This window comes from Mustela nigripes, chromosome X (genome assembly GCF_022355385.1).
Source record: "Mustela nigripes isolate SB6536 chromosome X, MUSNIG.SB6536, whole genome shotgun sequence".
Lineage (NCBI taxonomy): Eukaryota > Metazoa > Chordata > Mammalia > Carnivora > Mustelidae > Mustela > Mustela nigripes.
The window spans coordinates 122,491,446-122,507,723 of NC_081575.1; the positions used below are offsets into that span (position 1 = coordinate 122,491,446).

Below are 16,278 nucleotides of genomic sequence, written 5' to 3' on the forward strand. Positions count from 1 at the left end.
TTTGGATTCTGAGAAAAGAAGGAATGTACAAACTAGACAGAAAGGTATCCCCCTCCAGCTACCCTCACGTGGTATATCAACCTGACAAGAGGTTATATTTAGATTATTCAAGGGATGTGGATTAAAACAAAGAGGAAACCCAACAGAAGATGGTGCAGTGGATGGAGACCTGTTCTTAGAAGGGAAATCTCTAATAGTATCAGTGGAAGAAGCAGGTAGAATATGGCTCCCCCTGGAAAAGTTGTCCATGTCCTAATCCTTGGAACCTGGAATTTGTTATCTTTCATGGCAATGGGGAATGAAGGTAATGGAGATAATTCAGGTTGCCGGGCAGGTGATACTAAAATGAGGAGATGGTCCCGGGTTACACAGGGGGGCCCAATGGAACCACAAGAGCTCACAAGCTTGGAATTGGAAGCCGAAGACAGGGAACCAGAGATATGGGTGCTTAGATAAGCTTGACCCAACATCACCGGCTTGCTTGCAAGGCTGAGTCAAGGAGAAGGCATTATGGGCCAAAGAGAAGACATCATGAGCTGAGACAGACAGGCAGGTCCGAGGGAATACTTTGTATAGTCAGAAGGAAAGAAGAGAGGACCTAAGAGAGGAAGGAGGGGAGAAGACATTTCTTCTTACATGTTTCAGGTTGTCTTATTTACAGAGCATTTTCCCATTTTGTCTCAGTGGACGTTCCTACGGCCACGTGCTTCTGAAACACAAGACAGGCACGACCCATTTCAGCCTTTCATGTGGAGGACAGGAAACATGGCGCAATGCTGGTTGGCTGAGCCAACTGGGACCACTGTCCTCAAACCATTCAGTTCAAGGGATGTCCCTTGATCCCGTCACATGTTCAGGGCCACATCTACAGCCCATCTGTCTGTGGCCTGGGGACATGTAGAGATGGTGTGCACACAGCTTGCAGAGCTCGTCCCATATGAAGGCGACATAATCTCTGCCTGCTGTTCTCTCTGTGGTATTTCTTAGGAGAAGAATTACTGCCCCGTGCCTTGTGTCCATTACAGAATGCTCCCTTCGCCTCTCCAGCATGTTTCTTTCATGGGGTTCCTCAGAGGGGGTCCAATGCTCCTTCCCACATAGTCTTCAATGGCTCCTTGGTGTTTTCATGGTGTGTGACAAGGAGTGGAGACCCTGGCGAGCCTTGGGAAGCATGTAAACTTTTGTTTGCATTGCATGTCTCGGGGGACGGGGTATCCCATCATTTTCGAGGTGGCTTCTGGGAACGGGATGGCGTGCATTCCTGAGGATGACATTGCACGGAAAGAACCACCCTCATTCCCTTTGGGAGCTAACAGGCAACTGCAACCTACCAACTAACTTTTCCTTCACGCTGTTCAATTTCCATGATGACTGTCCTGGACAACTGAAATCCCTCCAGTCCCCTTCATGCCTGGACGCACAGCCAAAAAAAATGGAGCTGGTTTCGAATCAAAGAAAATTACGTTTTCGTTCCTGTAAAGCACCGTGTGGATGTCTTACTTCCGACCTATAAATTGATATTCTGTATCAGCTGACGGGGGACAGCCTACAGTCTTCCGGATGAGAGCCCCCCCCCCCACCCGGATACCACCAAAGCCGGGTGCTTCCTTTGGAAAGCATGTAGATAAGTGAAGGTTGGTTCAAGTTCTCTCAGCCAGAAGAGGTAGAAGCATGCATTTATTCTAAGGAAAATAATGCAGAGGAAGAAAGGGGAACGTTTTCTTTGTGGCATTCAAAAGGCTCCGTGTAGATGAGGTCATACACATATCCCACCTGGCCTTTCGGGGTGCACCTGTGGCCCATGGCATGTGCACAGACGGGGGTTTTAGGGTCATGGGGCTGATCGAATGTAGAATACACCCGCCTTTGAAAGAAGCTGCTATCACCGTGCAGAGTCAACCCGTTAAGGCTGGCCAGGCACCTGGCAAGGAGGTAATGCAACTAATTTAGCCACCGACGAGGTCATAAAATCCCATGGGGGCATGTAACCAAGTAGGAAGCTGTCTCCGTGGCATTCCATTTCCTTTGCAAGCCCAAGGATTTCTGCTCCTTCAGTCATTCTGGAGTTAAGCTCAACAGCTCTGATTTCCGAAACCGGATGGAGCTTTTAGCAACCAAAGCTAGGAAAGGATGCAGGTCCCCTGACGTCTGGATTCCCGCCACCAAGGTCATGCTCCCAACATTGCAAGAGTGTCCTTAGTTGCAATTAATTCTGCCACTTGCATTACATATGCAGGATACTGTTTCCATATGTGGGAGGTATGTACATTGTATCTGTATTTCTTAAACACACACACATACACACACACACACAAGATATAATTTTCCAGGTGTTTAATACGTGGTTGGGCCCCAGGGTTGAGGCTATGTATCAACATGTTCCCTTGCTTTTTTAACTTACTTAACAGTCCTGAAATGTTTAGTCTCCGCTGGAAACGGTTACATAACATCCCTGAAGGATCCAGGTCAGGCAGCCCAGTCAACCAAACCCGTGCCTCTTCCCTGTTCCAGCAGGACACGTGGGGAGACGGTGGGCAGGTCGTTCACAGCACGGGTCTCTCTCGTATTTCAAGATCCTAATTCATGCACGCTCTGCCCTTTCCCCTAGGACTCGACGTAGCGGGGGCTCCGATGATGCTGTTAACTTTGTGTCTTTTTGAAAAATACCTTTATTGTATTGATTTATTTTGTAGACCTAGAGAGAGTCAGAGAGGGTTTGAAGGGAAAGTCATGAAAGTGGAGGGTGCAACGATCCAATGTGTGGCCTCCTGTAGACGGTCGGATGAGCAGGAGGCCATGCGTATCTGGCCAAGGAAAGCCACGTGCTGAGTGATTGCACTGGCGTCTCAGACACATTCATGCATAGGGTCTGAACGCAGGTGTGAGGGATGGGCAGCGACCACATCACGGGTCTTCTCTGACGAGGTTGCAAGCATTTTGGAGTTCCGTAGTCACGATGGTCGCACGGCACCGTGAACACATGAAACGTGGCTTAAAATATCTTAAAATTTCTTGGTGGTCATGTTCAGGAAGAACTGAGACTCATGGAGACCTCGTCGTACATCATAACAGTAAAACAACATAAGACAGAAAAGAAAGCAAACATGTGCTTTCTTTTGCACATTCCCTTAACGGGGTCGTCCTAGCTTTGTTGCTCTAGAAAGTGCTTGGTCTTCCATGATCATTTCTCCTAAATGACACCATTTTATAAAAGTTAGGTTTAGGGGCCCCTGAGTCGCTCCGTCAGTTAAGTGTCTGCCTTCAGCTCATGAGCCCAGGGTCCTGGGATCAAGGCCCTCCCTTGTCAGGCTCCCTGCTCAGCGGTGAGTCTGCTTCTCCCCCTCCCCCTGCTCATGCTGTCTTTCACACTCATTTTCTCTCTTTCAAATTAATTAATTAATTAATTATTTAAAAGTTGGGTTTATATCTGAACCTGATTGTTCTATCATGGAGAACTTACCCCACTGGACGTTAAAAAACAACAGCAAGCCAACTCAGCTCAAATTCGGAAAAGCAAGAAGGTGTGTATGGGTTTAAGGGGACACTGAGAAGGTCCCGTTAATGTTTCTGGGAATCATGAAATTGTGCTGTCCCCGGGGATGCTAACCTTTGACTTGAAGCTGCTGGTCACGTCTGCCTCTCTTAGGGTCCACCTGCCTCTGCACAGCCCCAGACTGTACAAAAATAAAGCAGGGGGCAAGCCTGGAAAGTATAGGGGTAATGGTCAGGGCAAGACTTGCCAAAAGGGAACCACTGAGCCAAGACCAGGTCAAGGTGCTGGAAGAGATCATGGAGGGATTTGCAGGCAAATAAATCTGGTAACTGACACAGTCCGTGCAAAGGTCCTGGGGCCTTTATATATTCTCTATATACCAAGGTACAAAAAGGTGTCAGAGAACGGAGAAAACTTTGGTGAAACTGTTGGTTTCTGAAGATGCGCAACTGTGTTCTCTTTCAGACCAGGAGAAAGTGGCCTCCAGCAGAGGTCTGCTTTGGGGGAATCGGCAGGTTTTCCTGGAAGTTTCGGGAAGGTGGACAGGTGCTTACCAGCACACCCAGGTTGTTCTGGCAAAGAATGGCGAGGACGACCACGTAAGGCTGAGTTATTTGGCTCCCTGTAGGAAGGGACATCTGGAGACAGCAAGGGGACACCAACAGTAACAGGAAATCAGCAGTAATAGCATGGCTGGGGGAGGGGAAGTAGCCTGTCTTCTCTACAGGGGTAGCTGAGCACAGGAACGCATCATGTCCAGCACCTGTCCAGCACCTCTCCCCGGCCTGGATCTCAGCAGCCCTGCCCTACCTGGATCTCAGTGGTCCTGCCTCACCTGGATCTCAGCATCGCTTCCCTGCCTGGATCCCTGACTCTGGTCTCCAGAGATGGGGTCAGGGGGATGAATTCTTTTGCCAGGTTCTTCAGACTCCTGGTTTATGGCACTAATTTGTCAAGGCAGCCCCAGGAAACTCATGCAGGTCGTATCCGAGTTTGAATCCTAATTAGAAACCGTTTCTGCTTCAGCGACATCTTTTCTTCGCCTTTTCCTCCTTGGTTCAGAATCCAGTGCCTTCTGTTGGAGTGACATTTTCTCCTCTAAAACATTTATAGCCACTTGAGTCATGCGTTCCTTCCACTTTTTTCACAAGTGAATTCTATTTAGGTCTTTAAAGACCACGGAAGCATGTCGGTAACTTTGAAATTCAGTTTGGGGTTTTGTTTTGGTTTGTCTTGTGTTTGGACTTCTAAGCTGATGTGCCTACAAACACACCCCTGCATTGCCCGGCAGGGGAAATCAGCATTCTTCTCTTTCCTGGCATGAAGGGTAGGGCCACTGGGCATGAGGGTTTTTTCCTACTGCTGTGTTTCCAGAATGACTTAAACTCTATAATGCATTTTCTGTCCACTAATGAGGCTACTTCTTCCACTTGACGTCACCGAAAATCAGGAGCCTTACCTGGTGTCCTGAATTCATACATCCGCAGGGGACAGGAATCCCCTGAACAATTTCCTCGGGGGACCCGCCAAGACGCCGGGTCCCACCAGCCTTCAGAGCTCCAAGGGAATTGTACAGGACGTTCTGTCCTTCTGACTTCTAGATCAGCTTCCTCTGGAAATGCCCTTGAAAGAAATGACCTTGAAGGGACTTGGTTTGCATTCCTAGCGTCGGCACGAATGCAAACCAAGTCCCTTCAAGATCAAAAAAAAAAAAAGAAAGAAAAGTTTTCACAGTACCTTTAGAGAGTGTTGAATAGTCCTCATGCAGAGGACATCTCTCTCAGATGACCATTTTCAAGTGGAGACCTTTGGCAGTTTTTATGTTGAAAAGTGCGACGGATCTCGGTTCCTGGCAAAGGGCCATCCGGAGCTGAGGTCTTCAAGGGGAAGCTTCAGGGTGCGCTGACTTCTCCTTGCCTGGCCCCGTCGGCCGGCTGGCCACCAGCCTGGGCACTGTGCAGACGGAGGAGGGAGAATTAATTCCATGATCTCATCCCCCTGCCGTGGTTTTCCACCAAGCACAATTTGGAGACCCGGAGTGAGGGAGCCTCTGCCTATGACTTTCCTTCTCCCAAGATGCTTTTGCTCAGACAAGGGGCAGTGATGGATGGACGCCCTTCCTCTAGCCCAAAAACCCCTTTGGGCGCATCCCCCACAAGGGGCCCCGCAGACTTCCCATCGACACACACGATAATCGGTTTCTGTACGTTGAGGCCCTACGCGTGGAGCAGAATTTTCTCCATCTTATTTTGCAAAGGTAACTCTGCCGTGCTGGGGAGATTTGCAGAGTGTCTGCGACGGGCACCTTTCCTTCCCTGGGCATCCTGTGCCCCTTCAAATACGCTACTGAGAAAATCTCGAAGCCTTTTAGTATATGCAACCGAGCAGGCGATTTCTGACTCTAGTCCGTCTGAGCAAACAGCAAAAACTGACTTTAAAAGTCCCTGTTGAGCAAAGAGCCACGTCATGCCCTGCACACGTCATGCCCTGGCCACGGGCGGCGCCTCTTGGAGTATTAAACTCTCCCATTCGAAACCCACTCCCCTTAGGAGCCTCACGTCATTCAAGAACCACTATATCCCCCAGGGATCCCGCCTTGGGGTAAGACTACGGGGGGAGGGGGAGTTGGTGAAAACTGCAAGAATGCATCAAAAACAAGTGAGGACAGGTTCGCCCAAAGGCAGACACTAACACGGGGCAGCTCCTGGGTTCTCTCTGGGCCCTCTCCCGATTGTCAATACCCTACCCTTGACAGGTGGATGTCATTTCCCTCCTTTTATGTTCGGAAAAGCTGATTTTAGGGAGGGTTCATGGCATGGTCTGGAAAGAGCATGGGGGTGGCTCGAGCCCAGAAGTTCGACTCCGTTCCCAATTGCTCTGCCGTTCCAGGGAACGTCCATACCCTTCTCCCAAGAGGAACAGTGCTAAGGTACTCATGATACGAGCCTCGCGGACGGCAGGTCCCCCGATGCACAAGACAGTAGGGATTTCCGAGCCAGGAGCGTTTCGGATGCCCCTGTTCCTAAAGAGAAAAGTGTGGTGGAGGGCAGGAACAGGGGGGCGGGGGACTGGTCCGGGAAAGCCATCAGGATTTCCATCTGAATGTCCAGCTGCCCGAGCATTGGATTTCAAGAGCTCACACATCTCAGTGATGTGTTTTCCAGGTACCGCCTCCCAAACGTTGCCAGCTACCAGCCTACCTCTGGGGCCTCTCGGCACCCAGGAGTCCCTGCCCCCGTAAAGGGCATCACGGGGCCTCTAAAAAGCACGTTTTTGTGCCAACAGATGTCTCTTGTAGACAGATCAAAGACCACATTAGGCAAGAGTTTATGACCAAGTGTGCTGTAGCTTACACATTTGTAACAAAATATCCTAGGCTGGGGGGTGGGGCTCTTAGAGAACAAAGTATCTCTTTCCCGTGGTTCTGGAAGCTGGAAGTCCAAGGTCAAGAACCTGGCAGATCTGGCTCCTAGAGAAGACCCTCTTCCTGGCTTACAGATGCCTGTCTTCTCTCCGTGACCTCACATGGTGGAGAGAGACAGGGACCTCAGATCTCTTCCTCCACTTATGAGGGCACGAATCCCATCATGGTGGCTCCATTCTTATGAACTCATCTCAATCCAATCACGTACGAAAGGCCCCACTTGGTCATACCATCCTGTGGAGGGGTATGGCTTGCACAACGACTTTGGAGGCGACGGTCCAGGCCGTAGCACACCTTTTGTCAAAATTCTGGTTTAAGGCAAGAATTGGTAGTTCATGGAGGAACACAGAAAGGTAATAACTGATACATTGTAGAGGGGTCACACATCTACTGAGTTCCACGCATGTGGTTAGTGGGAAGACTTTATGGGCTCTGGCCAATATTGAGGTCAATACCACTCCTCTGCTCCAAGCACATTAGAGGTAGCTACAAGCTCTCCTAGCCTGTTGACCTACCCTTCATCCATTCCCCTCCCCGACCTGCTCTATGGTGCAAGAGCGCGCAAACAGGTGAGTTTATCTCAACCGACATGCATCTCTAAACCTTCTGCATTTGAGGAAACTTGTTGGCATCCGTGGAGACTCAACAGGTAGAACATGGGTCCTGCCGATGGGGTTAGCCACCAACGACCCGGGCAGTGAGGCCAACACCAAAGTCAAAACAAAAGGATTAAATGCACCGAGGTATTGTTTCTTTTAAATTATGGAATCACTGAGAATCCATAATGATATATTCCTGCCTTTGTTCGACAAGTCGTGGACTGAGTTAACGTACACGTTTCTTAGCAGAATTGAACGTCATCTGGTCATGCACTCTGTTCAAGCTCCAAGTGAGTTCCACTGAGCCCCTCGGGTATGCTTATCTCCATGCCAGTTTCCAGGTTTCACTGTGTTACCATTTAATTAGGAGACGTCTGATTGCTTCCTTTTGCCTGAACACGCGTCATCAGGTAGGTAAATGGCTAGAAGCACAGGGCAGGGATGTTGGGAAATGCTATGACACGAAGCTGGGCAGCAAAGAATGGACTTGAGCAAGTACTTCAAGAAGAGAACAGGCACGAACACGGGGAGGAGAAGGCCATGGGATCTCCACCGATCCTTCAAAATCAGGCCTGCCAGCAGATGCAACATCACTGGGACCATCTGGGAAGACCTTGGATGTCATGTGCCACCCAGATCCAACTTCAGAACTTGTTTTGATGAGGAGGACAACCGTCCCCGATTGGGTGACCCACGGGAGATTTAATAAAGGAGGAATTGGTGGAGAAGAAGTACCAGAAGTACCAGAAGTATGGCAGAAGTACCAGAAGACTAGGCCTGGGTACCCTAATAAGGCAGCGAGACAGCTGGGTGTGGGGGCCCTCCCATTCTTCTGCGTCAGGATCCCCTTGACTTGGCGAGGTCCCAAGTTGACTGTGAGGTCCCACAGAGGACACCCATGGGGAGGATGATGTGAGTTTCCCCTTCAGTGGAGTAGAGGGACCGCATTACCATGAGGAAATACACTAAGATGTCCTGGGGACAAGGCTTTTACAAATCCAGTTAGTGGGCCTGGGGCACACCCAGAAGGAGAATCCCTAAAACGACTCCCTGAAAAACCTACCGAGGCACATGGTTGAAAACGAACACCACAGAGCAAGGCGATCAACCCATTCAGGAAACAGTGCCTCCTGCGGACCTACCTACCGCGTGGGCGCCACCCTGGGCAAGGGGCGGAGAGGAATTCTGGACACTGGGCTTGTTAGGAGAAACGGAGGCAGCCCAGATTCCGTGCATCCGAAGCAACACAGCCCCAGGCTCGTTTGGGGCCACCTCCTAATAGCCCTGAGCAGAGCGCAGGGCGCGCGTCAGGTTCTGCCACAACCTCTGGAATGTTCCGTTCCTGGCTATTGGCACTTGGGCAGCCTTTTTTGGGTCCTCTTCTCAGTGGCTCCGTCCTGTTGCCCCAGGGCCGGTTGGGGGTCCTCCGCTGAAGGCTGTTCTTACCTGAGCCCTTCCTTCCAGTCTGGTTCCTTCTGGAAGGCAGATAGCCTTTCTTCCCTCCCCTTCTGGGCTATAGGCGCACCACGCTCTGCCGCTTTTGTTCCTTGCGCTCTCCCCAGGTCGTTCCCACGTCCCCCAGCGAGCACCCCCAGGCTCCCCACAGTTCCGCGCCCTGTCGCTGCCCCCGCAGGCTCCTCTGGCGAGAGGAGCGCGGTTCCACCTTTTTGGCAGGAGGGCCCTGGCGGCTGCAGAGGGGCCGGCGTCCAGGAGCAACAGGAGAGGCGGGAGGGCGTGGCGGCGGGTCTCACGTTGCAGCCCGGCCTGCAGCGGGGGGCTGGGGGCTGCCGGCTCCCGCCTGCACACGGGTGCCGGGAAGCTGCCAGACAAAACGCCGTCGCGCCCGGAGGAGTGCAAACCCTGCTCCTTCTCGCTTCCCCGGGAGAAAGAAAGCCTCTTCCCAGCCCTGCTAGGAAGCGTGCTCCGGGCGCGGACCGTGTGCTGCAGCTCGCCGCGCGCTCCCCGCCTCTCCCCCTGCCCCTGGTCCCCAGGCTGCCTCCGGGACCAGGAACACTCTCCCCCCAAAGCCGTGCGCGCTGGGCCAAGGCCGCTCTTCCAGTCGGAGGAGGCGAGGCGTGCCCTCCCGGGCCGAGGCGCAATGAAGAGGCGCGAGGAGGGCTGAGCGCAGAGCGCGCGCGGCCAGGGTCCCTTGGCTCGGGCCCGCGCCCGGTCTCCCCGGGGTGGGGCAGGGCAGGGTGGGGGTGGGCCGAGGCGTGGACTCGGGGAAGCCTCTCGGCGACGCGAATAAAAGGGAGCCGGCTCGCCGCGCCGAGCTGGGAAGCCTCGCTGCCTCGCCCCCGGCCCGGGAAGGGCATGGCCCCGGCGGACCCCCGGAGGTGACTCGCGCGCCCCGGCCCCTCGGATGCTCAGGGTGTCCCGCTCCCGTGTGTCGCGGCTTCCAGAGGACAGGTGAGGACCAAGGGCAGCCTGGGCGCCCGAGGGGGGGGGATGGAGTTGGGGGTCGGCCTAGGCAGGGGCTGGGCAGCGGCGAGAAGGCGAAGAGACGCCTGGCACTGTCCCTGGCCCTGAAGCTGAGTGGCCAGTGCGGAGGCAGGAGAGAAGCCAAATCTTGCGGGTGGATTCCTTTCTCCCATACCCGTTCCCTCCCTGACCTGGCGACCTCGCTCCGACCCGGTTTCCAGGGAGGGGCCCGGGAGACCCCCAAGGGAAAGCGAGCCAGCCCTGCGTTGGAGGGGACAGCACAGCTGCGGGGCCTCCTCTGAGTTCCTCGGCGCCCGGCGCTGAAGTTCACCCCCTTCCTCCTCTTTCCCTTGCAAAGGAGGGGAGACCGTAAGCCCGCTAGGGGTTGAGCCGCACGGAAGCTGGAGAAGTCACCAACCGGGAGAGGTGGCTCCTGGTGTGCGGGTCCCAGCAGGGCCACCCGACCTGCGTTCGGGGAATGCCCATCTTTCCCTTGGAGCGGCGCTGGAACCCGGCCAGGGCGCAGGGCCGTGGCGCCGGCTAACTCACTCCCGGCCCAAGCTCCCCGGGTTCCCCGCGGGCCCCCGCCGCCCCGCCGGCTCAGGGAGCCTCCTCCTGCGGCACCAGGCCTGGGCTTCCGTGGGGCGCGCGCTCTCGGTCTCCGGGGAGGACCTGGCAAGAGCGCAGGCCACGGGTGGGCGCAGCGCGTATTGTGGGCGCGGGCGGGGGAGCCCAGCGCCGAGGCGGCTACAGCCGGCTGGGCTGCAGGAACCCTCTCGCCCCCGAGCGCAGAGGTGGAGCCTGGATTTCCCTCTCGCGGGGCTGCCTGCACGGTCCGCTCAGAGAGAGGACGCACGCGGGCTTCAGCGCGTAGGTATTTCGTGGATGGAAAAGCTCCGGGCTTTGGCGACCCATAAGCCTGTGTGCGCGGATGACTTTGATACCAGCCCTTAGCACTGGCCCAGGGCAGCTGCGTTTCTGTGGCGCGCTTTGCTTTCCACCGGCATTGCTATTTTTAAGGAAACTTCATTGAACAGATGACAAGCGTCTAAGGTGTCAAAGGGATGGCCAGTGCCGCGGGTATTCTAAACGAGACCGCTGAGGCCGCCTGTTCCTGGACATATCCGAGCGTTCCCATTTTTCTGTGTATGACTTCACGGATTGCTTTCCTTTGCCTGAACATAACGTCACCAGGTAGTGCCTCTCTTCGCCCTTTAATGTCAGATTTTACAATGTGTGTCCCCGATGAACGACGGCGCTGTATCACTGCAAACCTGTGGTTCTTCCAAGAAAAATTAATAATAATAATAATAATAAATAATAATAATAAGGATTAGGATAGTATAGAAACCCGCTTATAATGGAATGCATTCCGCGTTAGGGAATGCAAACTCTTGAAACACTTTCAGAAGATATAGTGAAAACTTTAACTCATGTCTTTTAAAAAAAGGGAATACTGTTAATAATGACCCTCTTGAGAAGTTTTTTGTTTTTTGTTTTTTTCAAATATATACATAATGTAACGGCTCGGAATTAACATTGGAGGTGGATACATAGTTATTTTAATTACCTTATTGTTATGGAAGCCTAAATGTATCTCTCCTTCCCACATATATACACATGTATCCACTCATAGGTATATACGGGCCGATGTATATTTATTTTTGTGTGTGTGTGTGTCTATTCCATACCGTCACTCATCGCAGACGGAGATCTCCAAATCCTAGTGTGAAAGTCTGCAGTTCGCAGTGGCATCCTATGTGATGATTAAAGTTAACGGGGAGAGGTGAGGAAAGGAATTTTCGTGGGTGGCTCGGATCGCTGGTGTCCCTAAAGGATACCACGGGGTGTCTTGGGAAGGTCCAAATCACAACGCACAGTTGCAACCACGTTTGCGGAGCCCAGGAGCTACCTGGCCATAATCGGGTTTCCTGGTGTGGTGCCCCGACAGGTGTCCAGGAACCACGCCCCGGGACAAGATGCCCGCGCAGGCGCATTGGCCAGCCCTCTCCGTGGTGCTGATCCTGCTCTGGGGGCGTCCTCGACCCACGCTGGCCTGTCCTCACCCGTGCACCTGCTACGTTCCGAGCGAGGTCCACTGCACATTCCGCTCCCTGGCTTCTGTGCCCGCTGGGATTTCTAAACATGTGGAAAGAATCAATCTGGGGTTTGTACCACATTCTTAACAGTTTCGGCCTCTTTGCTTGCGTGGTGGGTTTTTTGTTTTGTCTTTGTTTTTCATACATGGATCTGCGTGGATTTAAATACAAACGTATATATTCCTTTCTGGGTCTCTCTATTGAGCATGTGTACCTCGAGATGGGCACAATTGGGGGGTGATGGGCCTTTGCTCTACTCCATGTAGTCCTTTGGCGGGGGGGGGGGGCGATTCTCTCAATATATCCATCAGCTGCAACCATTCTCATAAGGCCTCATAACCAAGCATCCACAACTATAGGGTGTCCAAAGATTTTTCCTCGATAAGTAATTTTCCACATAGTAGCTATGAACAAATGCATCAGACACACATGGAAATATATAAGTAGGCTTACTGCAATAGACTTCAGAAGCTATTAAAATAATTTAAAAATAAATCGCACAGTTCTGATATTCTGTAAGTTATCTGGATAATGCAATCGGGACCTTGGGGGAAAGAGAGAGTTCCGGCAGATTTTGCCTCTTTAAAATACGAATATATTTTATTTTTTTATTTGATTTTATTTATTTATTTGACAGAGATCACAAGTAGGCAGAGAGGCAGACAGAGAGAGAGGAGGAAGCAGGTTCCCTGCTGAGCAGAGAGCCCGATGCGAGGCTCGATCCCAGGACCCTGAGATCATGACCTGAGCTGAAGGCAGAGGCTTAACCTGCTGAGCCACCCAGGTGCCCCTAAAATACGAATATATTTTAAAAGACATTTTTATGCAACATTTCAGGCAGAACTTGCATATTTTAAAATTCCATGTCATATGCAGAAATGATTTCTACACATCAGTATTAGCTGCGATGAATTAAAGGTACACACATGTAACTTTATCAACAACCATTAGGGCTTCCTCCACAAAATGCAGAAGCCATTTTCTACCACCTGCAAAACAACAAAAATAATTTACAATTTGATGACTGGTTCCTGATGGGAAAATTGGGTGAAACGAAATGGCAAAACCTGAATCAATGAACAGATAATTGTATATATGCTTGGACATCTTGTAGCACAGAGTTTCAAAAAAACAAACAAACAAAAAAAAAAAAAAACTTCTCGAATTTTTAAAGGCCAGTAGCAGTAGAAGAAGAGAATGGGAATTAAGACAGTGAGATAAGAATTTCCCTAATTGAAAGGAGTAGATCATCACATAGTTTCCTCAATAAAATCTTCAGAGACCTTACGATTGGTTTATCTAAAAATCCAACCCACAGTAAGGATAGGGCAGTTGGGGAAGCAGTTCATCTTTGCCAGTAGAGGGGATATCGATCCTAAACCAGGTTCCCTTTACAGCCTTACACTTCTATGGGGGCACACGACTTGTGAAATGACAGAGAGAGGAAAGAAAAGGACCCAAGACCGATTTGAATCAGGGCAGGACGCAGCGTGCTCCATTTGTACAAAGGGAAATGAAATTCATGTGGCATTCCTCTTCTTTCTTGCACCGGCTGGTGTGCAACGTGGTTCTGTTTTGGGATTGTTGGTCTCGTGAACCACTGTCAGCATATTGTCCCACAGGACTGTGATTCGTCACTGTGTCCCACAAGCCTGACTTCTTAGAAGAGCACAGGGTTGAAGGAACAGTCCAACAGGCTTTCGTAGGGTCCCTAAGAAAGTGTGAGAATAGGGTTGGAGGAGAGTGGTTTCCCACTGTGTGTCCCTCCCAGAACACATGAATCTACCACCTGTTGTGTTTTGAGGGTCTGGAAGGGGGCAAGGGCGAGGACATCAGCATTTTCCCTGGGCTGTCATTTTGGGAACCGTGGTGGGAAAGATGCCACACATCTCCATAAGTTAACCACAAGGTTTATGATGCGATGGCTTGATCCCAGCAACACCACTGGACCATGGCTTGTCAAGCCGTATATACCACACTTACAATTTCTGAGATGTTTTCCCTCTACTCCTCTTTACGTGGAAACCTTTTGTACAGGAGAAACTTCATTTCTCAGTGAGAACCTAGTGTCCATGGGTTGCATTTGAACCAACTCTAAATGGTAAACTCTAAATGGTAAACTCTAAATGGTCTCCCCAAAAGCTTTGCCACGGGACCAGAACGCAGATATCAAGATGCTTTCTCTTCCTACTGATGGCGATAGTCCTTTGAGATGTTGTTGTGTGATATTAAAGCAAAAAGAAAACCAGTTAAGGAATACCCACGCTGTGCCCACATATATTACTTCCATCTGGCTTCATTGATAACAGGAACTCATATGGCACTTTTTCATTTTAATCAATACCATCACCCTTGTATTCAGGACTTTCTCTGATAATTAATCTCCAAATGCATGAGGCTGTCATTGGGCATTTCATTGCTGAGGGTTGGGGAAGATGGGTGACTTCTACTACAGCTAGAACTCGGGGTCTGCTTTTCCTTCCAGCCATCTGGAAGGAGGAAGAAACACTTAAGGAATGAGGGATTATTGGCAAAGCACTAATGCAATCTTTCATTCCCACACAGATGTCTGGGTCCTTGGTCAGCATGGAAAGAGAGATCTGCTATTTACCATGTGGAAAGCCACAGAGCTTTTTCAAAAATGACTTTCCAAGTATTTTTAAGTGAACAACAACCAAAAAAAAAAAAAAAAAAAAAAAAAAAAAAAAAAAGCATCCACTTAGTGTCATACTTCTAGACCTCTAAAGCTCTAAAGATTTCTGTCCCCCTTGATGAAAAGACTCATTCTAATGACCTCTTTCTGAATCTCCCAAATGCCCACATGGCCCTTTTAATTTTTTTTTAAATTTTAAAATTTGTTTTGTGATACACACCAGTATCGGTGAGGCAGTTTCCCTATTCACAGCTCTGGGACCAATGACAGGTGCATCTGCTGGTCTCTGATGTCTGTTAAAAACAAGCATCAAGAGGATACAGTAAGCCAGGGTTGCTGGTATGCCCCCCATCGTAGATAGGGGACGACGTATGGAGGTGTGAGGGTGTCCAAACAGGGCTGTTCCTCTGTCCTCAAACACAGTCTTGTCCTGCACCTTGGCAACCACCATTATACCCAACTCTCCAATTGGAAGTCAGAGTTTTGGGGGAACAAAGATGCAAAAGGACGCGAGTGAGCACAGAGCACTCTAGGACTTGTTAAGAAGCACCGAAAAACATCAACATCTTTCTCACTTGTTTGTGGAGACTTTGACTCTCACCTCCTCTGCCCCAAGACCTGCCTCCTCCTTCTGGTCTTTCTTCTTTTCTTACCTTTGGGGTCTTCCCGGGTGATCCTACTTATTCCCTCTACATACAGTAGAACGTTGTTGTTTTCACACATACCTTCCTTTGTGTTGCACCTTTTCTTAAAACCTTCCAGTCATTTTCCATTGAAGTTGGAGCAAATGAAGAGCTCCCCTTCCCAATGCCTCCCAGCTCCTAGACTGCCCGGTGCCTCCCAAACCAACCTCTCTCACCTGATACTGTTTTCCCCCTTACTTACGGTTTCTCAGGCATCAAGAAATGGAAAGGGATTTCAATTCTGTCATTCATGCCCTGTTAGGTTCACCATCCCAGACAGATTTCACTGTGGAATCCTAAATAGTAAGTGACAGGGACATTACCTCCATTCATCGACTCTCCCATCTTGACCTAGACTCTGGTTTTTCAGCTTCAGTCTACTTGGTATTTGGAGCACTTTTTCCATTTTGCAGAGGGTAGTTTTGATGTGGGACTGTCCTGTTTTGCGTGATATTGAGTAGCATTCTTGATCTCTTCCCATTAGATGCCAATAGCAGCTTCCCAGGTGTGATTGCCAAAGATGATTCCAAATACGGCCAAATGTTCCCTGGGGGGCAAAACCACCCAGTTCAGACCACTAACATGGATGGATAGATAAATAAGTTGATGGCCAGGTAGATAGATAAATGATAGATGCACAGATAGATGGATGGATGGATGGATAGATAGATGATGGATGGATGAATGGATGGATGGGTGAATGGACAGTTGGATAGAGACCACTAACATAGATGGACAGATAGATACATAGATGGCCAAGTAGAGAGATAAATGATAGATGCACAGATGGATGGATAGATAAATGAGGGATGAATGAATGGGTGGATAGGTACACAGATAATGGATGGATTGATGGATAGATGGATGGATGGATGGATGGATGGATGGATGGTTGGATGGATGGAT

General features: G+C 50.4%; 1 protein-coding gene across 2 annotated transcripts in view; it reads left to right on the forward strand.

Moving 5' to 3' along the window:
* Nucleotides 1-9,708: 9,708 nt before the first annotated feature.
* MXRA5 (matrix remodeling associated 5) overlaps nt 9,709-16,278 on the forward strand; it is a 26,122-nt gene continuing 19,552 nt past the window's right edge. Inside the window, exons 1-3 of one of the 2 annotated variants that reach the window (XM_059386098.1) lie at nt 9,709-9,925; nt 10,975-11,131; nt 11,889-12,104. In XM_059386098.1, coding sequence (XP_059242081.1) covers nt 11,917-12,104 — 188 coding nt within the window. In that variant the 5' untranslated portion in view covers nt 9,709-9,925; nt 10,975-11,131; nt 11,889-11,916. The remainder of the gene's footprint in view (nt 9,926-10,974; nt 11,132-11,888; nt 12,105-16,278) is intronic. The other variant, XM_059386097.1, reaches the window with a different exon arrangement.